Source organism: Bos mutus, chromosome 7 (genome assembly GCF_027580195.1).
Source record: "Bos mutus isolate GX-2022 chromosome 7, NWIPB_WYAK_1.1, whole genome shotgun sequence".
Classification (NCBI taxonomy): Eukaryota; Metazoa; Chordata; class Mammalia; order Artiodactyla; family Bovidae; genus Bos; species Bos mutus.
The window spans coordinates 78,764,602-78,791,603 of NC_091623.1; the positions used below are offsets into that span (position 1 = coordinate 78,764,602).

Here is a 27,002-nt window from a genome sequence, read left to right on the forward strand (position 1 = left end):
TTTTTTTTGTTAGAGCCACCCGAACAGACTATGATAGTCTATATGAAGTGCTTCCCAACTTTGTGTGTGTGTGTGTGTGTGTGTCTTTTTGGCTGCACCAGGTCTTAGTTGTGGCATGTGGGATCTAGTTCCCTGATCAGGGGGTGAACCCGGGCCCCATGCATTGGGAGCACAGAGTCTTATCCACCGGACCCCCAGAGAAGTTCCACGTGCTTCCCAACTTTGTTCTCTACCATTTTATCCATTTTTCTTCCCTCACAGCACTCAGCCCACTCTGTAATGACCCTGTTTACTTATTTCTACTTTGCTGACAGAATGATATATGTCAGCAGGAACTTTGTCCGTCTTAGTCACTGCTGTGTCTGCTTGGCCTAGTGGGCTGACAGATAGTGCCATAGCCCACAGATCTAGCCCCATTGAGGAATTCAGGGCAGCAGGGCAGTGGGGGTGCTGGGCAGGGGACCACATAGCACCAGGGTCATAGTCTGTGGCCAGACATGGAGGCAGGGAGGCAAGCTTTGTCCCGTCTCTGATCAGCTGCAGAACCTTGCTCCTACTTCCCAGGGACTGGAGCGTCTCCCTTGCGGCATTCTTCCACATGCCCTGGGATAGAGAGGTGGGGACACCAGGTGAGAGGCAGGTATCTTCCCAAAGTTGGAATATCCTGCAAGCCAAGCCCACTCTCCTACAGACTTCCATCCCCACTCCCAGAGATGATGCCTCTTACTCTTAGGGACCAACAAGATTATCCCATTAGAAAGGGGATCATGGACCAGGCAGGAAAGCCTTCGTAAAGGTCAGTCCCTGCAGGAGGAAGACTTCACATCTACCAAGGTCCCCAAGTTAGAACTGCTCCATCCTTTATCTCATTTTGTCCTCACAACAAAACAGACTGGTGTGGATGACATCAGGGCTGCAGGAGGCCAAGTGACTAGTCCAAGGATCACACAGGGAATTGTTGCTGGGGTGTCACCAGCACTCAGTCTGTCTGATTCAGGGACAGACACCAAGGAAGGCCTGGATACTGTAGGACCCCTGTTGGGGAGCCTGGGCCCTCTCAGGAGAGGATATGGCTACTTTGGGGGTCATTTCAAGAATTTCTGTTAAAACTTAAAAACACACAGTGTGTGACTCTAGCAACGCCCCTAGAGAATCCTTCACTTATGGACACAAAGGAGCCCATCCCTGCAGGATGGTATATTGCCTGAAAATTGGGAAAAGTGGATGGGGTGGGGTTGGGGTTACACAACACGTGCATTCCAATACCACACAGCAGATAAAGAATTGGGTACAGCCTGTCCTGCTACGGAAAGTTCTCCAAGACATGTTATTGTTTGGTTAAAAAAAAAGAAAAAGCAGAGCAATGAACATGGCATAATACCTTCATATAAACCACAAACACACTAGGCACTTACAAGTGTACAGAAAGGAGAGGAATGTCCTGGAAGGATGCATATCAAACTCACAAAGAGATGGGAAGAAGACCAGGATGGAATAGTAGTCAAAGGAGACTTTCGCTTTTAATTTGTTTTTTAAGAACACAATTAAAAATAATTATACTATCACGAAGCACTCCTCTAGACCACTTCTTTATCACTGCTGGCCTGCCATCTCTTTCTCAAAAAGTGGTACTAAACTCTTCCTTTAGGGTCTTCAGCCCAGGGGTCTTCTGCCCCCTCAGCCCATTTTGACCAGCTGGGTATGTCCCTCTGCCACAGTCCCCTCATGCTCTCCTCCCCATCACACCCCTAGAGGCAGCCCTGAGCCCTCATCGTCCATCTCAGCCTGGCCAAGCCCCATCTACAGAGATGGGGGCAAGGAGCACCCACTGGTCAACCCCTGGGACCGCGTTTCAAAACCACTGCACAGACTCCTGGGTGGGTAATGCAGCAGAGCTGCTTGTCCGCATGCTACCAGCAGGGCAGCTCTGGGGGCAGTCGACCTGTTCACCCAGTGCCCAGGGTGAAGGAAGGGGGAGAGTACATGCAGGACCATTCTGCAGCCGCCACCACCCCCATCCTACAACCTTCACAGAGAGGGCAGATATGACTTCCTCAGGGATACGCAGGGGCCCTAGGCCATGGGCTCTGAGCCTCTAAGAGAGAATCTGCCTCTTGTCCCCCTACTCACCTTAACAGCCTGGGAGTATGGGATGGACACAGGGACCTTGGTTCTGAGCCAGGGTGGGGGCAGGGTAGAGGCGCTGGCTGCTCACCTGGAGCTGGGCTGCAAGTGCTGATGTGGCAGCGGGCTAGTGCTCCGGGGATAGCCGCCCCACCCGCAAGGGCAGTGCAGGGTACACCCAGCAGGGGGCCTGGCCTGGTGGTCAGGTGACTCGGGCTTCTGGGGGATTAAAGACTGGAGTTCAGCTTCCACAAGGAAACGAAGACCTGGATAGGGAAGAACACACATGGTTGGTTACACTGAATCAAATGCAGCCAGATCTGGGCACAGGCCCCTACCCCTGCACAACTGCAGGGGGTGCCGTTCATGTCCACCATGGTCCTGAGGGTCCAAGAAGAAGGGACACGGACATGTGTACGTGTCCAGTGACTCCTGCAGGGACTAAGTGAGGAGTGCTCTGTGACCGTCTCAGCTCCTGTCTCCAGAGAACTGGCTTGTGTGTAGAGGGACAGAAAGCCAAGGAGAAGCCCCACTGAGCATCCGACCTCCAGGCTGGCCTGAAGTGCCAGCTGACAGAAGGAAGCAGCCAACCAAGGTGGACGGGTCAAGGTAACCCCACCAGCCAAGGAGGAGACCACCATCTTCCTGCCTCGTTGCCAAGGCGCTGAGGAACACAGAACCTAGACCCCAAACCTGAAGCTTGGAAGGTGGAACTAGAACTTGGGATCTAGAGCACAAAGCCTGGATCTGGGAACTGAAGCTCCGACCCAGAACAGGGAGCCAAGAGCGGAAAGCTGAACCTGGCATCTGGATCTGAAATTGGAAATGAGGACTCAGAACCTGAAGGCCAGTGCCAAGAACCAGAGCCCGGAGCTTGACATCTGATGCTTAAAACTGGAGCCGGAGACCAGAACTCAGATCCCGGAGCCCATTTGGAGGCCAGAACCAGAGTGGGGGCCCCAGAAACTGGAGACAAGTTCCATGTCCAGACCGTGGAGGCCAGGACCCTAAGTCTGAAGCCAATCTCTGAGCTTCAGGTCTGGAACCCAGAAGCTAGAGGCTGGGACCACCAGCTGTGAGTTCACAGCCTCCCATTCAGGCCTGTTCCTGAGGCCAGCAGGAAGGGCATTGGGCTGGGGCACATAACGAACAGAGCTGCAGGGGAAGAAGTGATTTCTGAGAAAAGCCCAAAGCGGCCTCAGCTCTTTTGGCCACAGACTTTGGCCTTGTCAGTCAATGAGTGACTGGTGACTGGGCCATCAGGATTAATCATTATATGGGGCACAAATCCCCTATACAAGGACACGGCATCCTCAGGCCAGCCACCCCTGCCCTGGACACAAAGGATCTAATGCAGTCTTGGCCCCACTCTGGAAAGTGGGGCTCAGATGAAACAACATCTCCGGGCTCTGCCTGCTCTGTGCCAGGCAGCTCAGATCAAAATCCAGCTCTCTATGAGAGGCCAGTCAAGAGGGCTGGGGAGGGAGGGAACACTCTGTTCCCAGAAGGAGGTGACAGGTGACAGCCTGCTGGTTAGAGTGGCTGCCTTGACCACAGATACAGATATGAGACCTCCATGTGTGCAACGCACACTCATGCTGGGTGTGCAGTCTGGCTGGCCACACGCTGGGTGGGAATGTTGACACCCATATTCCCAGTGTACAGCTCTGTGCTGCCTCCGTGGGGCTTATATGTTGGTTGAATGAATAAATGTGGATGAGAAGAGGCACAAGTTCCCCAACCGTGCTGATGGGAAACCCTGTTGTGGTCATTGAGATCCCCTCAAAAAGTCCGGTTCAGGGCTTCCCCGGTGGCTCAGTGGTAAAGAATCCTCCTGCCAATGCAGGAGACACGGTTCAATCCCTGATCTGGGAAGATTCCACATGCCTTGGAGCAACTAAGCCAGTGTGCCACAACTACTGAGCCTGTGCTCTTGAGCCTGGGAGCCACAACTACTGAAGCCCGTGTGCCCCAAATCCCATGCTCCACAGCAAGAGAAGCCACTACAGCGAGAAGCCAGTCCACAGCAATGAGCAAGTAACCCCCGCTTGCCGCAACTAGAGAAAAGCCTGAGTCGCAATGAAGACCCAGGGTGGTGCGGTGCTTAGTCCTCAGTCGTGTCCGACTCTTCGTGACCCCATGGACTGGAATGTTAGTTGTTCCTCCTTTGCTTGTTGTCAAACTTTAGGTCCCACAGAAAACTCATGTGAAGCAAACGGTGTATATTTAAGGAGAAAATGAATCTCAACAGAGAACTGCAAAAACAGAGCTGGTTGTGCCGGATCCCAAGGCTCGCACCCTTTCTGATCCACATACTGGCTCTTGGTACCATTCTCCACTCCATTCAGCAATTATGCAACTCCTAGAGAGACCCTTGTCATCCTTGTGATGAAATTCCAAGTCTGTCACCTGCCCCATTCATGTTAGCTGCACTGTCTCTGCTCCTACCTCCCACTCCTTCCCCTGCCTAGCACTGCCCCGGTTCAGCTCTCCCAGGTCACTCAGTCTGCTCTGTTCTCACATTTCCTGACATCTCAGCAGTATTTGATCATGCTGACCAGGGTGTCTCTTTCAAAACGGGGATGATCCTGGCTTTTGGGGCACCTGCTTTTCTGCTCTTCCTCTGGGTTCCTACTGTACCTCTTCCTGTGTCTGCCCTCAAATGTGGGTGCTTGGCTGGGTCTCTCCTCACTGTGCCCACTCTCCCTGCGGGCACCTTCACCTGAGGCCATGCAGGCAGTAAGTCAAGTCACACTGGGCCCCTAGCTGTGACCGGATGCTGGTCTAAAGGCTAGCAGGGACAGGATTTAAAAGCAACAGGGGTGACATGGTGAGATTTGCCTTTTGAAAGGTGGCTGGCAGTTTTTCTGGAGATGGGATTGCGGGGAGCCACCGGACAGAAAGGCTATTGCACTAAGCCAGCTGAGAAATGGTGGCCAGGACAGGAGGTGGCAGAAGGATTAGGAAGCTCCCGGAAAAGAAAAATTGGGAAAATAGGGGGATGGATCTGAGACCAGGGGGTGGAGGCAAACACGTGTCAAAGATGCCTGCTCCAGGTCTGGGTCTGGGTCTGGCCCATGTGCTGCTCACTGAGGTCAGAATGTGCTGGAGGCCCCACGTGGGGGTAGGAGCATGCCGTGTGCATCAGACCCGCAGCTCCAACTGCCTGCACCAGAGACATCTCAGACACAGCAGTACAGTTCAGAACAGACAGATCTTGGCATCTTCCCTCCAAAACTGCTCCTCCTGCGTGCCTTTTCTCAGTGTGAGGCACCGCCAACCACCCAGGCTCCAGGTCCAGAGGTCTGGGGGAGGCCGTGGCTGGAGTAGAGGTGAGCAGACAGGGTGGGACCCACCATTCAGGGGACACACAGAGTCTGTCACAGAGGAGGGGAGGAGGCAGGCTGTGAGCAGAAGCTGAGATGAGCAGAGGGGCTGAAATGCTTGGGGGCTGGGGTGTGGCCACCTTCTCCACTGCTCTCAAGAGTCCCAAAGGCAGTTCTGATCACCTCTATGCTTTTGCTAGGGCTGTGGTAGCCCCATGCATGAGTGCTCAGTCACTTCAGTTGTGTCTGACTCTTTGTGAGCCCATGGACTGTAGCCCACCAGGCTCCTCTGTCCATGGGATTTTCCAGGCAAGAATCCTGGAGTGGGTTGCCATACCATCCTCTAGAAGATCTTCCCGAACCAGGGATCGAACCCACGTCTCTTGCATCTCCTGCACTGGCAGGCAGATTCTTTAGCACTGAGCCACTGGGGAAGACCCAAGGAGCCCCACTCCCCCCAAAATATTTTTGGAATTGGTGCATGTCCACAGCATTTTGTAACTGTATCTCCTGTGAGGCATTTCATTAATAACTGTCTCCCCCTGCTAAACCCTGAGCTGAGGTCAGGGGAGGTAGGCTTCAAAACTGTCAAAGGTCCAAACCTTCTTAAAAAGGAGACATGCCTCCAGTTCATAAGGAGCACCTTGGATACCATTGCTCCTGCCTGGAGCCTGACTGGAGCAGGCAGGAGAGAGGACCACGCCTGTGGGTGGGGGTCCCTGGAACCACTATGGGTGGGGATGTTTGTACCCAGACAACCTCCAAACCCATCAGGGCCTCTGAGCTTCAGGATGAATCCAACAGAAGAATACAGTAATAACTGCATTTCCCTGGATAAGCAACACCCCTACCACCCGTGAATGAACCCCAATCTTACCCAAATCACTTCCTCCAAGTAAGAGAGGTTCTAGAACACCCATAGGTTCAACATGTAAATTAGGGTTCATAACTGAATGTGATGCAATCACTAAAAACAATATGTGTGCTGGGTGTAAAGACAGAGGAAAAGGCTTGTGTTAGAATGTTAGATGAAAGAAAGCAAGATGCAGTCTTCTGCTGCTGCTGCTGCTAAGTCGCTTCAGTCGTGTCCGACCCTGTGCGACTCCATAGATGGCAGGCACAGGGAAAAAAGACGAAAGGTAGTGTCTTAGACACCACAGTGATGTTTCTGGGTAGCAGGATTGCTTTTATTTTCCTTTTGCTCTGAATGGAGACCCTTCTAGTAAGCGCCCGGTGGCTGATTCCCTGCCTTAGTTCTTCAGAATCTTCCAGAACAAGCCATATGGCTTATCCTCCAAACCAGGGCACTTTGCAAAATGAAAGGGACTCTGGGCCAACAGTCATAACCCAGATGTGGCCAGGCAAACTGGGACTCATGATCACTCTACTCAAAACCAATCCCAGGCATGCCTCCATCCCCCTCACCCTCGTGGGTTTTGTGGCCTGAACTACCATGGCCGCAGTGTGGGGCTGCTGGGATCCAAATGCAGGTTGGCCTGTTTCCTTGCTCTTAGTCACTTCAACAGTCTATTGTGAACTCTACGCAGTGGATAATCCCACAGTGCTGTGCAAATTAAGCACTAATATTAAAGAGGGAAGTGGACAAAAATGTCCATCCTCCTTGAAGGAAAACACTGGGTCTGTGTCACCCTAAGATGTGTAAGATGTTGAGCAATGAGAGGGCTGTTGAGCCAAGAGCTGTTGACCTGAAACAGGGCTTAGAATCTGGAGAAGTTGGGGTCATTTCTTTGGCAGGGACACTTCAACCATCCTAGAAACAGTGAAAGGGGCATGAGAGCATGAAGAGAACAAACAAGCTGAGGTCCTTTGTTCAAGGCACTGAGATGGGTCGTTTAGTTCATTGAGTCCTACAGCTCCCATATAAATCCATACTCATTGCCATTTTCTAAATCCCTGAGAAAGGAATGACATGTCTCTATGAGGTTAGGGCTCCCAACTCAGGCTTCAAGGTCCTATAAAAGGGAAAGAAACTTTCAAAGACTCCCTGCATTTCAGGGACTCCTCAACAGACCTCAGGTCATCATCAGCTTGTTGATCCAGAAACCCAGCTGTGATACACCTCCTCTCCCTCCACCACCCCCAACACCAGTTGTTCTGCCCAAGCATAACAACTACTTGGGCAGACAATAAAGATTCCGCCTGCAATGTGGGAGACCTGAGTTCGATCCCTGGGTTGGGAAGATCTCCTGGAGAATGGAATGGCTACCCACTTAAGTATTCTTGTCTGGAGAATTCCATGGGCTGTATATTCCATGGGGTCGCAAAGAATACAACTAGGGCCTAACAATTTCAAATTTCAATAAAAAGCATCCTGGGAGCGCACATTCTCCTCTCCGTTTCTTTTCTTCACATTCTCCTCTCCGTTTCTTTTTCTTCCCACTTAGATTCAGACCTCATCCTCTATCACCTGGACCATCTCATCACCCTCTTACCTGGTCTCTCTGCTTCCAGACTCACTCCCCTTGACTCATGCCAACCCTCCCACACCCCGAACCATTCTAAAATGTAGACCAGGCCCTTCCCCATCCAAGTAGGGGCTTCACATTCTCTTGGGTCATATCTCAGATCTAGGGTTGTGGACCTTCCACGGTTGAGCACTACACAGCCCCTTTGAGATTGTCTTCTGCTGTTTCCTCCATCACACACTCTCTCTCCTTCAAATGTCCTTAAGGACACTCAGAGGCAAAGCAAGTATAAAGTGTGTTTGGGTTACCTCCTGGGGAGTACTGTCTGGCCAAGAATGAGGGAAAGAGGCCAGAGCCATGGCGTCTCTGGGGACTCTGAGAATGAGGTGCCTGAGTGACATCAGAGTCTCTGCCTAGGGACATGGGATCATCTGTGCCATCCTTGCCGGTTCTGAGTCACAGTTCAGGCTGGGTATCTGTGTGGGAGAGGAAAGAGCCTATCCACAGACTCCCCCTGCAGAGCTGACGATTAGCAATTAACCAGGAGGAATCTCCGGGATGAAGTTAATTGGGGAACAGAGGGAGGGAAGCTAGATTCTAGGGACTTTGCCCTTGACCCAAAGGTATAAAGAGAAGGTCCTAGCTTTTCCTCAGGCTCCTAGGGCTTCCCTGAGCTGCTTGGCAGGAGCTGAAACACAGAACACCAAGGTGAGTCTAGAGTCCCCACATCCCAATCCCATCTCCATCTTAGCAGAAAATGGGCCCCTTGCCCCTGTCCTTACTGTGCTCCCATTTCCCGTCCCCTGTAACATCTCAGTCCCAGCCCAGCCTGGCTCACTGCCTCAGAGTCTGCAGAATGGACTCATGCTCTTCCAGGGCTTGGAATTCAGCTCTGCATGGTCCCCAACCCCAACAGTCAGGACCCTTAGAAAAAGGTTGAGGGGTGGAGGGTGGGGGTGCTGAAGTAGATGGGGGTACTCCCACCCCAACAGCCACTGAGAACTCTTGGGGCAGTTCAGGGGGTCCTAAAGCAAATTGGAGACTTCCTAGACTTGGGGTCTGGGTGGGGACCCTCCTTAACTAAACCAGTCCCGGTTTGAGCCTCATACACGGCAGAAAGTCCCGTCAGTGTTTGTATTGCTGGGGCAGAGCGGGGAAGGGTAGGGATGGATAGGGAAAGAAGTTCACTTGTGAGGGTGAACCCCTGTACCTCTGGGACACCTCTGGTGGTACCTTCCTCTGTCATCAGAATGCTTGTTCCTGTTGCCACGTTCCATCGATCTGAGGGATTATTTCATTGACATCTGTTTCTCTGCTAGACTTTGAGCTTCCTGGGGGCAGAAGCTGTATCTGTATTTAGCTAGCTGTACTCCAGCATCGAGCTCAGTACCTTAGAAAGAGTAGATGCTCAATAAATACTTGCTGAATGAATGAATGAATCCCCAAATCTGTGCTGAGCATCTGTGTGCCTCTTTGGGTATGTGTGGTGGTGGAGGGTGTGCTTCACTGGGGGTGTGTTCGGGATCACACACCATGGGCGTTTGTGCAAGTGAGTGTATGGGTGTGGATGTAGGGGGATGAGTGTGTGAGTGTGTGTCAGTTTCCGGGGCACAGCAGTTATCACTCAGTTTTGCTATGCATCTGACACGCAGGCCCACAGTGTGCACTTGAGATGATGTCTTATGGAGAGAAGGTGGGAGGCCGGGCTGTCTCCCCACTCCCAGTCCGTGGTGGGCACATGATGCATGGAGCGGCCTTTGCCTATGTGCCCAGCCCACAGGGTGAGTGCTACTCCCACCCCGGACCCTGTTTGCCCTCTGTTGCCTACGGCCCCACCCCGGAGGGAGGCCTCTAGCCCTCCGCCCAACCCTTCCAACCCTCCCTGGGACATGAGGCCTCAGGCAAATCCTGATCAGCCTTGTTCCCCAGTCTTGCACAGGATTCCAGGGACCTCGGCCTATGGCTTCCCCAGCGTGGGCCCCGTGGCCCTCCCAGAGCATGGCTGCCCCTATGGGGAGGTTGTGGAGCACCATGACCCACTGCCTGCCAAGCTGGCCCTGGAGGATGAGCGGAAGCCAGGTGGGCCTGGGTTGGGGTAGCAGGGGTGTTGGCAGTCATTGGCAGAACCCTCTACCCCCTGCACTCACAACCACCTGTCTCCAGAACCCGGATTGGTCCAGAAGCTGCACCGGGCTGGCGTGACTCTCCTCAAGGTGCCACTGATGCTTTCCTTCCTCTACCTCTTCGTCTGCTCCCTGGACGTGCTCAGCTCGGCCTTCCAGCTGGCTGGAGGTAGGGCAGAGGGGAGGGAGCCAGGGAAGGGGCCCGAAGCGTCTCGGACAATGTTGGCTTATGTTCCTCAGGGAAGGTGGCTGGCGACATCTTCAAGGACAACGCCATCCTGTCCAATCCGGTAGCGGGCCTGGTGGTGGGGATCCTGGTGACTGTGCTGGTACAGAGCTCAAGCACCTCCACATCCATTGTGGTCAGCATGGTCTCTTCTGGCTGTGAGTTGGCCCACCAGGGTCAGGGAGAGTAGAGGGGGCTTCGATGCTGGACCTGGGGCTCTGGGTGGGAAGAGCAGGAGACAGGGGCAGAGGACAATGGGCTGCTCTGGCATCTCCCACTCTATTCTCCAAAGCGTGGCCTTGAGTCTCAGCCAGGAGGGGTGCCCAGGAGCCAGGAAGGGTGGCAAGTGGGGAGTACAGGCCCAGGAAGGCTCACTTCCATGTTGCCACACACTCACTCATTCCATCAGTCAGGGGAACAGAACCAGAGGAATCAGAGAAACAGAACCTGCAGGAGGTATAGAGACATCTACGATTTATCACAAGGAACTGACTGTCGTGATTGCAAGGCAGGCTGGGCAGGCCATGGGGAAGGGCAGGCCAGAACTCAGAGGCAGAAGCCGATACCACAGGGCACAGGTGGAATTTCCTCCCCAGGGAAGCCTCAGTTTTGCTCTTGGGGCCTTTCATCTCACTGGATGAGGCCCACCCAGATTACTGAGATTAATCTTGTTTCCTTAAGGTCAACTGATTGTTGAGGGAAATCACAGCAACATCTAGATCAGAGTTGCATTGAGTAACTGGGTACTAGCCAAGCTGACACATGAAACTGACATCACACTCGTGTACGTATGTGCACACACAAGCACAGAGGCACAATTGCATATAGGACCCATGTCCTGATGGACACGCACCCACACACACAGTCACATATTCGCAGGGGCAGTAGGCATATGTGAACGTCAGTTTACACGCATGCGCACAGCACATGCCCCTCGTACCTGTGATGTCAAGGCTTAGCAGAGTCAGCAGCATGGCAAGAATGCCAGCTGAAGCAGGGATGTGGGCAACGGGTCTTACAGGAGGAACTGTGGGGGCAAGAGTTGGGTGGCCGCCCCACCCAGCTCCTGCCTCCTTCTACCAGTGCTGGAGGTGAGCTCTGCCATCCCCATCATCATGGGCTCCAACATCGGCACCTCCGTCACCAACACCATTGTGGCCCTGATGCAGGCGGGGGACAGAACTGACTTCCGGCGGTGAGGGGGGAGTGGGGAGGGGCCTGTCCTTGTTGGGGGAGGGTGGTCCCTCATGCTAGGAGCCCCTAGTCTGAGCATCTCCCGGCTCCAGCCTGCTCTGCAATGTGGCCTCCCTGCCCAGGGCCTTCGCGGGGGCTACTGTACACGACTGCTTTAACTGGTTGTCAGTTCTGGTGCTGCTGCCCCTGGAGGCTGCCACAGGGTACCTGCACTGCATCACTCGACTTGTGGTGGCCTCCTTCAACATCCGCGGCGGCCGCGATGCCCCTGACCTGCTCAAGATCATCACGGAGCCCTTCACTAAGCTCATCATCCAGGTAGAGGCAAGGCGGGTGTGGGGTGGGGCCCAGGGGATTGTAGGACCTCACCCTCACACCCACCGCCCACACTGCCCACAGCTGGACAAGTCTGTGATTACCAGCCTTGCCTCGGGGGACGAGTCCCTGAGAAATCACAGCCTCATCCGGGTCTGGTGTTACCCAGACCCCACAGAGGTGAGTACCGGGTCCAGCCTTGGTGAGAAGACTCCCTCTTCAGATAGCTGACTGCTAGCGTCATGGTCTGTTTAAAATCTCTGCAGAGACCTTGGCCGGAGAAGGCAATGGCAACCCACTCCAGTACTCTTGCCTGGAAAATCTCATGGACGGAGGAGCCTGGTAGGCTGCAGTCCATGGGGTCGTGAAGAGTCGGACACGACTGAGCAACTTCACTTTCACTTTTCTCTTTTATGCATTGGAGAAGGAAATGGCAACCCACTCCAGTGTTTTTGCCTGGAGAATCCCAGGGACGGGGGAGCCTGGTGGGCTGCCGTCTATGGGGTCGCACAGAGTCGGACACGACTGAAGTGACTTAGCAGCAGCAGCACCAGAGACCTTGGCAATCCTTTAGCTTGGGAGGACAAGTAGGGGGCACTTCCGCTATGATACTGCACCTGTGGCGGATATTGCTACACCCTCCCAGGCTCACACCGGCTTCAGGCAGCCATTGCTAATCAATTAGAGTTGGCATGTTATTGAATTAGCCCAAAGATCAGTTCTCAAAGTGTGGGCCAACGGCACACCTACCACCTGGGAACCCACTAGAGACGCAAAGCATCTGGCCCTTTCCTAGACCCACTAAATTAGAAAAAAGAAATCTGGTGGAGCCCAGCAGTCTGCATTTCAACAAGCCCACTAGTTGAAGAACCACTGATCTGGCTCAACCCTGTGGTTTCACAGGTAAAGAAACAGGATCCAAGAGGCTAAGAAACCCTTTAAAGCTTGTTCTACCACTTCAGGGCCCCAAGCATAGGTCTTGCATTCTAGGGCTGTCTCTCCCCATCGGGATCTAGGGACTTGCTTAGTGACAGCTCTGCCCAGGTAATGTGGGCAGAGGAAGGCAGGGAGAGAGCGCTACAAGGATGCCTGGGAAAACCAGGACCAACAGGGAACCAGCCCAGGAGCAGGACAAGAAGGCCATGGAGACCTCACGGGAGACACACAGCCACTTGTACTGATACTCGTACTCCTTCTGCTGAGACTGCTGCAGGCTTGTGTCCCCTTGTCCTGTGTGTTCTCCTGCTGTTTCCTGGCTTCTCACGCCTGGAATGAGGCTCCGTTTGGATCAGTTGGACACTCATTGACCAGCCATCACACCAGGCTAACAAAGAAGCAGGCAATTACCACACTTTCTCATTTAGCCATCAAATAAGGAAAACGCTTCATCAAAACCATAATCCACAGTATCTGCTGCTGCTGCTGCTAAGTTGCTTCAGTCATGTCCGACTCTGTGCGACCCCACAGACAGCAGCCCACCAGGCTCCCCCATCCCTGGGATTCTCCAGGCAAGAGTACTTGAGTGGGGTGCCATTGCCTTCTCCAATCCACAGTATCTACTTCCCCTTGATTATGACATACAAGTAACGCCATCAAGAAAGAAAGATTAGGAAACAGCACAGCTTCTTCACTCCCTACTTGATGTTCCTGGACTTTATCCCAGCGTGAACAGAAAACATTCTTTCAACCAGCCCTGCAAGCTTCCTTTGCATCTGAGTGGCACACAGCTCCAGCTCAGTGCTGAGTATTCAAGGCAGTTCGATATCAAAAAACCCATGCAGACAGCTTTTGCAGTGGCTTTATGACCCCACTAACACATCTCTCCTCACAAGCACGCTGGGCACTCTCCAAGCTCTCTGAATCACTAAAATCCCCTCTGCTTCACTGCAAAGTGAGTCACACACTTTGATCAAAAAGCGAGCTGTGGAAGGGAGTTCCTCGGCCCGTGGTGATCCTTGCTTACTGAAATCCCCGCCACCTGCCTGCAGCTGCATTCGGCCAGTCTCCCTTTGCAGGATGCAAACGGGGCCCTCACCTGATGGAACTCTTAGTGATGCTGGTGAGGCGGACATGGTCCACCTGGAACTTGAGGTCCAGTGACCAGAAGCAAGCTGCCCAGTTCCCTGTTTTCACACGTTCCTCCATGGCTCCTGCTACCACTCGCCCGTGCACTGGTTTCTCAACCCAGCCCTCCTGGGGAAACCTTTCCTTGACAGCAGGGTCCAGATAGAATTTCCTTGGCCTGGAGAGTGGCAGAGGGTGGGAGGTAAGCTCCCGGTCCTGGCCCTCTCTCTGGGACAGTCCCCTCAGGAAAGTGGTTCACAATCAGGTGCCCTGGCAGCTCCTCCTACACATTTTTCCTTTGGCCACTGGGTCTCCCTGTGGCCCCTTCTGACCTGTTCTCACTGCCTCCAGCTTGCACCAAGCCAGGCCCAACATCGCCTGAGCCAGCCTCCAGGGCACCTATGTGATTGGCAGTCTGGGATTTTCCAGATGGTGAAAGAAAAAGCCAGAGTTGGTATTAGTATTCCAACAACTCTTGATGCTCAGGGGATCCTGACACTGTCCTGGGAATTACCTTCCTGTTTGGTCACCCTGTGGATTGTCAACCCTACATGCATGGATGAAAGAAGCTTCTTCCACAGACTTGCAACCTGGGAGGCAGGGATTATCACACCCCATTTTTAAAAATTTATTTATTTTTTGACTGCGGTGGGTCTTTGTTGCTGCACATGGGCTCTCTCTAGTTGCGGTGAGTGGGGGCTACTCCCTAATTGTGGTGTGTGGGCTTCTCACTGTGGTGGCTTCTCTTGTTGCAGGGCACGGGCTCCAGGCTTCAGCAGTTGTAGCTCAAGGGCTCAGTAGTTGTGATACAGAAGCTTAGTTGCTCTGCAGCACTTGGGATCTTAGTTCCAGGACCAGGGACCCAACCTGTGTCCCCTACCTTGGCAGGCAGATTCCTAACCACTGGACCAGGGAAGCCCCTCACAACCCCATTTTAAACAGGCTCAGACAGGTTTGTCCAAGGCTATGCAACTGAGGGGGGACCAAAGTCCTGGCGTAAACTACACCCCACACTCCTGACTCTCCATTTCGACTTCTCTTCCAGATGTATATCCCACCATATGTGTCCATTGCCCACTCTGACTATCCGGCATAAATGCCAGCAGGTGACCACAGCCACTTGGAGACCTTCCAGGGGTGATAGGTAGGGCTGTAAAAATGAATTCTCCTCTTCGCCACCAGAGGGTGCCACTAGCACGGCACTCACGCTCTGCTTCCAGGAAAACAAAGACCCTAGAACACCCCTTCTCCTGGAGGAGCCGCTACAGTACAGGCCCAAACACTGCTGCTATTTCCCCGCCCACCTCCCGCCGGGGTGGTGGGGAGAATTCTTGGAGCTCACATCCCTCTGTGAGCTTAATCTGGTGGCTCTGATGGTGAAAAGGCTGCCTGGAATGCAGGAGACCTGAGTTCAATCCCTGGGCTGGGAAGATCCTCTGGAGAAGGAAATGGCAACCCACTTCAGTATTCTTGCCTGGAGAATCCCATGGACAGAGGAGCCTGGCGGGCCATAGTCCATGAGCTCACAAAGAGTCAGACATGACTGAGCAGCTAACACTTTCACATTTTCAGTTGCCAGAGGTCTCCTTAGTTTGGGTTGTCTCTTCAGGCACATAAATTCCACACTTTCTTTTTCCAGATTTCTCACAACTAGCCCCTGGGGAGAAGTGGGCTGCATTATGGACCGCACGCTGCAGACAAGGAAAAGGAGGCTCAGAGAGGTTTCGTGTTTGGTCCAGTGTCACACAGCAGGGAGTGCTCAGCTGGGGTTTGAGCACAGCTCTTTTCTTATCCTGCTTTAGAGAAAACAGGCTCAGTGAGGTGGCATGACCTGCGCAAGATAGTTGGGATAAAAAGCAGGACTGAACTCAGATCTGCCTGATAGCAAAAACCTGGCTCCCTCCCAGTTACCATCGCTTTCCCAGCCAGCTTTTGCAATCAAGCCCATCAGAGACCATTTTCTCTGACTTCTCAGCCTGTGATTATGGCCAAGGCTTGAAGGTGCTGCAGGGCTCTAATATGGGTGCACAGATGAGTGCGCTGCCCCACTCACGGGACTACATGCCACTAAAATAAGCCCCGATTTAAAGTCATGTGCCATAAGTAGTTCTTATCTCTAACAAGTGTGTGTTAGTCACTCAGTTTTGTCTGACTCTTTGTAAACCGCATGGACTCTAGCCCACCAGGCTCTTCTGTTCATGGAATTCTCCAGACAAGAATACTGGAGTGGGTTGCCAATTCCTTCTCTAGGGGATCTTTTCCAACCCAGGGATCGAACCCTGGTCTCCCACATTGCAGGCAGATTCTTTATCATCTGAGCCAGCAGGGAAGCCCATCTCTAACATACATTTTTTTTAAATGACACAATTTAGAATAAAACATAAAGGAGCTGTAAATCCAAGTGCCATACCCCACTTGAGCCCCTCCCCCCAGCACCCAGGGAGGTCAGAGGGGTGTGAGCTGCTGACCCCTTAGGGAGAATGGGACCAGGGTCTATATCAGCTCCCACAGGTGGCAGAATGTGGTGACAGACACTGTGGTTCTTGCATTTTGCTAGGGACCCAAGGAGTCACTACCCCTTTCCAGGACCCAAGTTGTCCTTCGTGACATGGGTTTTCTGCAGCCAAGCCTGGCCCACTTTCTCCTTTCACTGACAGGATGCTGGGGGAAAGGTAAGGAGCCTCAGCTTGCATTTTTTAAAAAGAACTCCTTAGGGAATTCCCTGGCAGTCCAGGGGTTAGGACTCCACAGTTTCACTGCCGAGGGCCTGGGTTCAATCCCTGGTCAGGGAACTAAGACCCTACAAGCTGTGCCAGGAAAAAAAAAAAAAAATCCCTAACTCAAGAAGGCTACAAAGGAGTTGTCCCCAGGTCAGACTGGCCTTCACAGAATTATAAAGTACATCTTGAAGCAGTTGCCAACATTTACAGATTGGGAGATTTTATCTAAATGTTCAGAGTTTTGGTTTCTCTTGTAAAAGCAGGCCCTTTGGCTGAGCTGGGCTGCATCTCTGGATGGTGACAGTGGCCTGGAGCTCAGCAGCTGCTGCCCCTTTAGACCCAACATGCTTCCCAACACCTCCACACACAGCCTGAGCCCCTCATCTAGGCGACCTGCCTGGCCCTGGGCCCTCTGAGTTAAAGGACCTCCTCGGGAACCCTCTCCTCTTCACTGACATTAGAGGGGGAGGGAAGAAATATGGGGCCTGGGCCCTCGGCTCCATCCTCTCTGGACAAGGAATTGAGGAAAACTCCAGAACTTGGGCTAGATGCCCGAGGGGAGAGGATGGGGCAAGGGTACCAGGGAAGAGGGGGGCACTGAGGCAGGGATTGATAATAAAAGATGGGAAAGGGAGAGTTTCCAGAAGTGGGCCATGCTCAGCAGCATCCAGGGCCAAGGAGAGGTGGGAGAAACATGGACAAGACGCTATCTGATCAGGAGGCCCCTGCAGGCCCCGGTGAGAGCCAGATCAGTGAGTTGATGCAGTAGAGTATTCTGAGGGCCAACTTCAGCCAGATTCTCCTGTGGCAGATGTTTTCACCCCCATTTCATCACTAGAGGAAACAGAGGGCAAGCAAAGCACCCAGGGGCATGCAGTCACAAGGACCACCTGTATCCTCTCCATCCCCATCTCTCCCTAACCCCCATTTTAGCCCCAGTCTCAGAATGCATTTTCCTAAATTTGCTATGTCAATCTCAGCCATGAAATTAAGATGCTTGCTCCTTGGAAGGAAAGCTATGACCAACCTAGACAGCATATTAAAAAGCAGAGACATTAGTTTGCCAACAAAGGTTCACTTAGTCAAAGTTATGGTTTTTCCAGTGGTCATGTATGGATGTGAGAGTTGGGCCATAAAGAAAGCTGAGCGCTGAAGAATTGATGCTTTTGAACAGTGGTGTTGGAGAAGACTTTTGAGAGTCCCTTGGACTGCAAGGAGATCAAATTAGTCAATCCTAAAGGAAATCAGTCCTGAATATTCATTGGAAGGACTGATGCAGAAGCTGAAGCTCCAATACTTTGGCCACCTGATTTGAAGAACTGATTTATTAGAAAATACTCTGATGCTGGGAAAGATTGAAGGCAAGAGGAGAAGTGGATGACAGAATGAGATGGTTGGATGGCATCATCGACTTGATGGACATGAGTTTGAGCAAGCTCTGGGAGTCAGTGGTGGACAGGGAAGCCTGGTGTGCTGCAGTCCGAGGGGTTGCAAAGAGTCAGACATGACTGAGCAACTGAACTGAACTGACCTCTCCTCTTAATCTAGGTTCCCACTCCTATGCCCAGGGCAGAGGCCAACACCAGCCGGATGCTCAGGAATGCCACCCTGGAGAAATGTGAGTGCCCACAGTATGGGAGATGTCCAGCCCAGCAGGGAAGAGCCTGGCAGAGGCAGGGCTATCTTCCACCTGGCCACTGCTGCTTCCAGCCCAGGAGGACATCTGTTGGCCAGCCTAGCTCCTGGGCTGGGGTCAGGCTCTCATGTAGAGGTTAAAGGAACACGAGGCTCTGAGTCCAAGAGGGTGGCAAAGGTTGGGGGCTGGGAGCCGGATTGAGGGGGCAGCAACTTGATACCACTCCCCAACCCCACAGGCAACCACATCTTTGTGGACACGGGGCTGCCTGACCTAGCTGTGGGGCTCATCCTGCTGGCTGGCTCCCTGGCACTCCTGTGCACCTGTCTCATCCTCCTTGTCAAGATGCTCAACTCTCTGCTCAAGGGCCAGGTGGCCAAGGTCATTCAGAAGGTTATCAACACTGGTGAGCCCCAAGTGGTGGGTGGGCAGGCCCCAGGACGGGCCTTCTGGATCTTGTTAATACTTCTACTGCCTTACTGTGTGATCTGGGTAAAGCCCTACCATCTTTGAGCCTCAGTTTCCCCATGTGAACAAAGAACAGGTTGGACTGGGTGATATATGAGGTCCCTGAGATGCTGACAAGCTGGGAATCTGTGGCTGCTTCCGTTCTAGCAGGTGGCTCCAAAGGGATTCCCAGAGGCCATTGTTTGATTCAATTAACAGTCATTAAGTTCCCTCTGTGTACCAAGCACAGAGTGGTGTGAGGGATACAGAGGTGAGCCTCACAGAGATGGCTCTTGCCCTCAGGGGGCTCATAGCACATATGGGAAGACAGTAAAAAAAAAATGATCGAGGGGGGATGAATTTAGATAAAAGAGAACAGTAACTGCCAAACAGAAAGCAAAAACAGCAAATAGAGTATGGAAGAGTTGCTTTTGATAGGTGGTCAGTGGCTTCTGTGCAGAGGTGACATTTGAGCAGGGACCTACATGTGAAGCAGTCAGACGTGGCCGGAGAGCTTTTTGAGTGGCGGAAACAGTACATGCAGAGGCTCTGAGGCAGGCTTGTGGCAGAGAAAGGTGGCCAGCCCTGTGGTGGGAGCTCGGTGAGTGAGGTGGACAAAGCCAGGGAGAGGTCAGCGAGGTAACAGGGCCCCGCAGGCTGCACTTAGAGCCTGGACTTTATCCAGGGCGATGGGGGCACTTGGGGGGTTGGGGCAGTGACACCATTTAAGCCTCACGTTGAGCTTTGGGGACCCCACCTGGCATGGGCAGAGGCCGTATGGCAAATGCTGGAATAAGGGGCATTTGTGGATCTGTGAGAGTTCAGAGGAAGGAGAAGCAAAGTCTGCCTGGGGACTGGGGTCAGGGAGGGCTCTCCAGCGGCAGAGATATCCACGCTGAGTCCTGAGCATGAATATTTAGGAGTGAGGAAGCTATCCCAGGCAGAAGGAACAAGGGAGCAAAAGTATGATGGAAGCAGGCTAAGAAGGGTCTTTAATCCAAGATCAAGGAGGACCAGGAGAAGCTGCCGCTGTTGAGTAGGAGACTGACAAGGTGCCACTTGGAAGCTGGCATTGGAGACCTCCTCCCCAAGAAACGTCCCTGCCCCTCTCAATCCCCTCCCACTGATCCAACTGACAGTTTCCTCGCAGACTTTCCCACCCCTTTCACCTGGGCCACAGGCTACTTTGCCATGGTGGTAGGGGCCAGCATGACCTTTGTCGTCCAGAGCAGTTCTGTGTTCACCTCAGCCATCACCCCACTCATCGGTGAGTCCTCACACGGAGGCAGGTTCGGGTGGGGAGGGGCCGGCAGGGAAAGGACTGAAGGAGGGAGCTGGGGAGCCCATGCCCTCTCCTCTGCCCCCAGGCCTCGGTGTGATCAGCATTGAGCGCGCCTACCCGCTCACACTAGGCTCTAACATTGGTACCACCACCACGGCTATACTGGCTGCCCTGGCCAGCCCCCGGGAGAAGCTGTCCAGTGCTTTCCAGGTGAGCTTGGGAGAGGAGCCCTGCCAGAGGGAGGGCAGGGCTAAGACTGGCACCTGAAGCCTGACCCATGTAGACAGTGTGTACCAAACAGTTTTTGACTGCCTAGTAGGGGGCACCTGCTATGCCAGACTCTATGGAAATCATATGGGCAAAGTATATCTGGCGCCACCATCAAGACCTTAGAGTCTAACAAGGGAGACATTGCTGAGAACCCAGAGTCAGACACGACTGAGCGCGCACACATGCCAATCAATGAACAAGAGTCGGTGGGATTCACACTCTAGGGAAGGGGTGCTGTTAGGAGGGGGCCTGGCTCCATCTGGGGGATCAAGGACTGGGGGGCAGACAGCAAAGGGGTTGCTGCTCTAGGAGCAAAGGAGTAACTGGTAAGCCAGGATATTGCCCACTCAGGAGGCCAGAGCTTCTGAACCAGAAATCAGTATGAATCTTTCAGCTCCTGGATCTGGATGGGATCTGCTGGGGAACTCCTGAGAGAGGGCTTAGTGGGAAGAAATGTGGAGAGTTTAGGGCAGCAGTTATGTACCCACTGGTCCGGAAGTGTACCAGTGTTTCACTGGGGGCGTGCTAGCCCTCAGTGCTGACTTTCCTGCTGCCCAGAGCCGGTGTTCCCGTCATCTAATCCTGACTCAGGAGCTAGGGCCCATGCCCGCCTCTGCCCCTCTGCCCTCTCCCCTGCAGATTGCCCTCTGCCACTTCTTCTTCAACATCTCCGGCATCCTGCTGTGGTACCCCATGCCCTGCATGCGCCTGCCTATCCGCATGGCCAAGGCATTGGGCAAACGCACGGCCAAGTATCGCTGGTTCGCTGTCCTCTACCTCCTCCTGTGCTTCCTGCTGCTGCCCTCGATGGTGTTTGGGCTCTCCATGGCAGGCTGGCGGGCTATGGTAGGTGTGGGTGCACCCTTCGGGGCCCTGCTGGCCTTAATGGTACTTGTCAGCGTGCTGCAGAGTCGCAGCCCCGGGTGCCTGCCAAAGTGGCTGCAGACGTGGGACTTCCTGCCCCTATGGATGCACTCCCTGAAGCCCCTGGACCGCCTCATCACCCGTGCCACCCTGTGCTGTGCCAGGGCCGAGCCCCGCTCACCCCCACTGCCCGCCAGGGTCTTCCTGGAGGAACTGCCCCCTGCCACACCCTCCCCCCGCCTTGCCATGCCCCATCACCACAACGCCACCCGTCTCTAGACTCCAGCCCAGATGGCTGCCTGGAGCCAGAAGGGGCCTGTGTCTGAGATGCCCAGGGTGGAAGGGCAGAGGGGTGCGACTGGGCATGTGCCAGTGCTTGTACAGGTCCTGGGAGGTCTCGGCTTGTGCGGCTGAGAGTCAGTGTATGTGTGCGTGTGGGGGGGCCACATGCCAACTGCAAGGTATCTGGGTATGATTGTGAGTCCTTTGCATATGTTTTTGAAAGCCTGCACTTGTGTCCCTGTGTACACACAACTCTGACTAGGCTGGGTGGGAATGAGGGTGAGTCCGTGTACGTGACCTACAGCTGTTTGCTAGGGCACAGATGTGGGTGCCTGAGTCACTGCTTGAATTCTCACCCCCTCCCTGCCACCTTCCTTCCTCCATGATACCATTCTCCTCATCCTCGCCCAGGGTTTCTGCATCTCCACTATAAGCCCCTTCCTAACACTGCCTGATTAAAAAGAAAAGAAAGAAATGAAACTCTTATTGTGCACTTGGAAATCTGCTTGCTCTCCATCTGGAGAGGAGGAACAGATCATGGTTTGGGGCTCAGCAGTACTGTCTCCCCTCCGAAAGAGAGCCTGCTGTGCTCTGGGAAAGCCAGCCAACAAGCTCTCCCCAACAATCCTCCTGACTCTGCCTAATGAGTCCAATCCACAATTCAAACTCCCTGGAAGCCACCTTGAGGGCTACCTTAAGGCAAATGAAAGGAGGGCTCTGTGCACCTCTATCTCCCAACCCCAGCAGGCTGACCTCTGCTCTCTACCTGTCTCCCTACCCTTCTCTGGGATAAAATCAGTTCTCCAGAAACCAAGTGACAGGTGGGGGCCCGTCAGGGCTACTGGAGGAAGGAGAGGGAGGGTGGAGATGGGCAAGAGAAGCCATGCCCTGGGCCCCAGTGTGCAGCGGGCAGAGACCAGCCACTTTCCCTCCCACCTTTATACTCTGCCTTTGGGCAGTAAACCAGGCTTCATTTAAGCCCACACAAGTTTTTCAATTCCTCCTCCCCCATAGGGCCCCCTGAACAGAGGTCTGCAGAAGGAGAGGCAAAGTGTGGGCAATGCCAAAGCTCCTCCCTCTAGTCCAGGGACATCTCTGGGGCCTTTGGATCCCAAAGTGGCAGGAAGACTGTAGGGCCCCGCATCTAGTTGTGATGGTCTACAACACTTGCCTCCCCACCTCCACATCCACCCCCTTTGAAGTGTTGTGGGGGGATGCAAGGGCCTGGAAGCCCCAGAGCTGTTCTCCAAGCTACCAACCCCATCATGTTACCCACCCACAGCCCTTGCTAGTGCTTCTTCTTGCTAGTTGGAGGTGAGAAGTACACTGGCCCCAGCTTAGGGAGTGGTGCAGGAGGGTGGGGAGGGGACTTCCTTTAGAGTTTGTCCCACACAGACTTGTGGAAGTTTTGTGGGAAAAGATACTCAGGTCTGAGTTGGAGGGTTTGAGGAGGCTATGCCTCCTCAGCTTGGATGTCCCTAGGGACCCTGGGGAGGCACCAAGGCCCTCGGACTCTGGCCTAGGGAGTTAGTCCAGAGGCAGGGCACCCATGGGAGGTCCTGAGATAGAGCCTAGGAGACTGGGAAGCCTCTGGACTCATACCAACCTCACCAGGCACCCTTCTGCAAGGATCTAGTAAAGTACCTTCCTCATCAGCAATTCCCCCACTCCCCCTCACAACTCAAGTGTGAGTCCGCCACGCCCAGGTCAGACTTTATTCTGGATTGGCTGGCTGTCCTGCTAGGTGCCCTGCGAGCGCAGCCCATGGATCAGCTCGTGCATCGTCTTGTTGAGAATGCCCCCATGCACACCCCGCCGGCCCATGAGCACGAGAAGCGCCCGAGGCGTGTGGCCCACGCAGATGGCGCGCCCGTCCAGACCCTTGGTGCGTGCGTCCAGCACTCCGTCACCCTCCGCCAGCAGGTGGTCTCGGATGACGCAGCAACGGCGGCCCGCCACGCACAGCCCGGCCTGCAGGAAGGTGCTCCGGTCTGGCCCGGTGAGCACACCCACCTCCTGCGGTGAGATGGCCGCCAGCAGGCCCCCAGGCCTCGAGGCCCACACGCAGCGATTGTCCGAGTGGCCCACAATGGCCACGTCGTCGATGCGCTGGTCCCGAAGCACTGCACTGATGTAACCTTTCCAGTCGCCCATTCCGGCTCAGAGTGCGCCCCTCGCTTCGCACTTTCCAGGGTTGTCCAGCTGCGCCATGTGCCTACGATGCCCAGGACACTATGACGTATTCAGGGGCGTGGTTATGAAGTTGAGGTAACCGTGACGTCACATAGGGGTTGCCTACGCTGGAGAATAGGGTGGGGATGAGGCCGCGGTTGTACCTATCGCCTGAGGCGGTTTTAAAGTTGGCCTGAAGGAGGGAATTGCACAGCAGTCAAACTAACTCTGAAACAACAACGAAAACAAAGCTCTTACTTAAATGGTCCATCAGGCACAGCATCAGTTCAGTTCAGTCGCTCAGTCGTGTCCGACTCTCTGTGACCCAATGAATTGCAGCACGCCAGGCCTCCCTGTCCATCACCAACTCCCGGAGTTCACTCAGACTCACGTCCATCGAGTCGGTGATGCCATCCAGCCATTTCATCCTTGTCGTCCCCTTCTCTTCCTGCCCCCAATCCCTCCCAGCATCAGAGTCTTTTCCAGTGAGTCAACTCTTCGCATGAAGTGGCCAAAGTACTGGAGTTTCAGCTTTAGCATCATTCCTTCCAGAGAAATCCCAGGGCTGATCTCCTTCAGAATGGACTGGTTGGATATCCTTGCAGTCCAAGGGACTCTTAAAAGTTCTCCAACACCACAGTTCAAAAGCATCAATTCTTCGGCACTCAGCCTTCTTCACAGTCCAACTCTCACATCCATACATGACCACAGGAAAAACCATAGCCTTAACTAGATGGACCTTTGCTGGCAAAGTAATGTCTCTGCTTTTGAATATGCTATCTAGGTTGGTCATAACTTTCCTTCCAAGGAGTAAGCGTCTTTTAATTTCATGGCTGCAGTCACCATCTGCAGTGACTTTGGAGCCCCCAAAAATAAAGTCTGACACTGTTTCCACTGTTTCCCCATCTATTTCCCATGAAGTGGTGGGACCGGATGCCATGATCTTCGTTTTCTGAATGTTGAGCTTTAAGCCAACTTGTTCACTCTCCACTTTCACTTTCATCAAGAGGCTTTTGAGTTCCTCTTTGCTTTCTGCCATAAGGGTGGTATCATCTGCATATCTGAGGTTATTGATATTTCTCCCGGCAATCTTGATTCCAGCTTGTGTTTCTTCCAGTCCAGCATTTCTCATGATGTACTCTGCATATAAGTTAAATAAGCAGGGTGACAATATACAGCCCCGACGTACTCCTTTTCCTATTTGGAACCAGTCTGTTGTTCCATGTCCAGTTCTAACTTGCTTCCTGACCTGCGTACAGATTTCTCAAGAGGCAGGTCAGGTGGTCTGTATTCCCATTTCTTTCAGAATTTTCCACAGTTTATTGTGATCCACACAGTCAAAGGCTTTGGCATAGTCAATAAAGCAGAAATAGATACTTTTCTGGAACTCTCTTGCTTTTTCCATGATCCAGTGGATGTTGGCAATTTGATCTCTGGCTCCTCTGCCTTTTCTAAAACCAGCTTGAACATCAGGAAGTTCACGGTTCATGTATTGCTGAAGCCTGGCTTGGAGAATTTTGAGCATTACTTTACTAGCGTGTGAGATGAGCCCAGCTGTGCGGTAGTTTGAGCATTCTTTGGCATTGCCTTTCTTTGGGATTGGAATGAAAACTGACCTTTTCCAGTCCTGTGGCCACTGCTGAGTTTTCCAAATTTGCTGGCATATTGAGTGCAGCACTTTCACAGCATCATCTTTCAGGATTTGAAATAGCTCAACTGGAATTCCATCACCTCCACTAGCTTTGTTCGTAGTGATGCTTTCTAAGGCCCACTTGACTTCACATTCCAGGACGTCTGGCTCTAGGTCAGTGATCACACCATCGTGATTATCTGGGTCATGAAGATCTTTTTTGTACAGTTCTTCTGTGTATTCTTGCCACCTCTTCTTAATATCTTCTGCTTCTGTTAGGTCCATACCATTTCTGTCCTTTATCGAGCCCATCTTTGCATGAAATGTTCCCTTGGTATCTCTAATTTTCTTGAAGAGATCTCTAGTCTTTCCCATTCTGTTGTTTTCCTCTATTTCTTTGCATTGATTGCTGAGGAAGGCTTTCTTATCTCTTCTTGCTATTCTTTGGAACTCTGCATTCAGATGCTTATATCTTTCCTTTTCTCCTTTGCTTTTCACTTCTCTTCTTTTCACAGCTATTTGTAAGGCCTCCCCAGACAGCATACATGAGTTTAAAAACAAAAGAAAGGTGCCCTGTCTGGACAGCCAGACACCTCAGGCCTGATAACTATTCAACCCTCAGAATGTGGTTCTCAGACATGAGGAGTATCAGAATCTCCTGGAAAGCTGTTAAATAGATTGCTGGGTCCCAACTCAGAGTTTCTCTCATCCTGTACTGTGGGATGTAGCCAGAGAAAATGCGTGTCTAACAAGTTCCCTGCTGACAGTCCAGGAACCACACTTCGAGATCCACTGCCCTAGTGAGAATTAGGGCAGGGGTAAGGGGCTTCCACGGAGAAGGCGATGGCACCCCACTCCAGTACTCTTGCCTGGAAAACCCCATGGATGGCAGAGCCTCGTAGGCTGCAGTCCATGGGGTCGCTAAGAGTCAGACATGACTGAGCGACTTCACTTTCACTTTTCACTTCAAGCACTGGAGAAGGAAATGGTAACCCACTCCAGTGTTCTTGCCTGGAGAATCCCAGGGATGGGGGAGCCTGGTGGGTTTCCGTCTATGGGGTCACACAGAGTCGGACACGACAGAAGCGACTTAGCAGTAGCAGCAGCAGCAGCAAAAGGCTTCCAAGCCAGCAGCCTTAAGAGCCTACACCATGGTTTTAATGTTGAGTACTTTTTTTTGTTTTTAATCTTTTGGTAGCGGCATGTAGGATCTTAGTTCCCCCACCAGGGAATGCACCCCCTGTATTGGAAGCATGGAGTCTCAGCCACAGGACTGCTAGGGAAGTCCCTAATGTTAAGTACCTCTAACAATGGTTCTCAACCTCCACTGCTGATATAATCACCTGGGGAGTTTTAAAAACATCCTGCCACCCACCTGCATCCCTAGAAATATTGACTTAGTTGACCTGAGGTAGATATTGGGCATAGGTTCAAAAAGCTCCTCAAGGTGATTTGATGTACAGTCGAGGTTGAGAACTCCTGTTCTGTAAACTTAAAAATTAGTTTCATATTCATGGAATCACTTCGCACTGGTTTGGTACACAGTGTGGCTTAGTAAATATCAGCTGGACATGAATTTAAATATTGCATCAGATCTCAATAGATTCTGTTCCCTGGGTCTGAAGAAGTTGAGTACCAGTATACTATTTTGGGTAAAGAATTTGCCTGCAATGCGGGAGCCCTGGGTTCGATCCCTGGGTTGGGAAAATATCCTGGAGGAGGGTATGGCAACCCACTCCAGTATTCTTGCCTGGAGAATCTCCAAGGACAGAGGAGCCTGACAGGCTACAGTCCATGGGGTTGCAAAAGAGTCGGACACAATTGAGCGACTAAGCACACAGCACATACTGTCTTGGCATTTCCCAACAGGACCTTGAAGAGCTGAACCTTTCAAGCAGCTT

General features: G+C 52.8%; 2 protein-coding genes across 2 annotated transcripts; one reads left to right on the top strand and one right to left on the bottom strand.

Annotated features, from left to right (window-relative positions):
* The first annotated feature begins 9,548 nt into the window (after window positions 1-9,548).
* On the top strand, window positions 9,549-21,296 carry SLC34A1 (solute carrier family 34 member 1). The gene is made up of 12 exons (XM_070374848.1): window positions 9,549-9,657; window positions 9,806-9,955; window positions 10,040-10,168; window positions 10,240-10,383; window positions 11,309-11,420; window positions 11,542-11,737; window positions 11,819-11,914; window positions 18,067-18,136; window positions 18,393-18,560; window positions 19,752-19,868; window positions 19,969-20,093; window positions 20,793-21,296. The coding sequence occupies exons 1-12, from the start codon at window positions 9,549-9,551 to the stop codon at window positions 21,294-21,296; spliced, it is 1,920 nt and encodes a 639-aa protein (XP_070230949.1).
* Window positions 21,297-23,039: 1,743 nt separating this feature from the next.
* PFN3 (profilin 3) lies at window positions 23,040-24,868 on the bottom strand. The gene has a single exon (XM_070374849.1). It carries the CDS (start codon window positions 23,451-23,453, stop codon window positions 23,040-23,042), a length of 414 nt encoding a protein of 137 aa, XP_070230950.1. The 5' UTR covers window positions 23,454-24,868.
* Between the last annotated feature and the right edge of the window lie 2,134 nt (window positions 24,869-27,002).

Excerpts from the sequence above, each read along its gene's own strand:
- SLC34A1 (XM_070374848.1), top strand. The coding sequence starts at position 9,549 with ATGATGTCTTATGGAGAGAAGGTGGGAGGCCGGGCTGTCTCCCCACTC. Across the intron at positions 18,561-19,751 it reads TCAGAAGGTTATCAACACTG|ACTTTCCCACCCCTTTCACC; the intron begins GTGAGCCCCAAG and ends GTTTCCTCGCAG. Across the intron at positions 20,094-20,792 it reads AGCTGTCCAGTGCTTTCCAG|ATTGCCCTCTGCCACTTCTT; the intron begins GTGAGCTTGGGA and ends TCTCCCCTGCAG.
- PFN3 (XM_070374849.1), bottom strand. The coding sequence starts at position 23,453 with ATGGGCGACTGGAAAGGTTACATCAGTGCAGTGCTTCGGGACCAGCGC.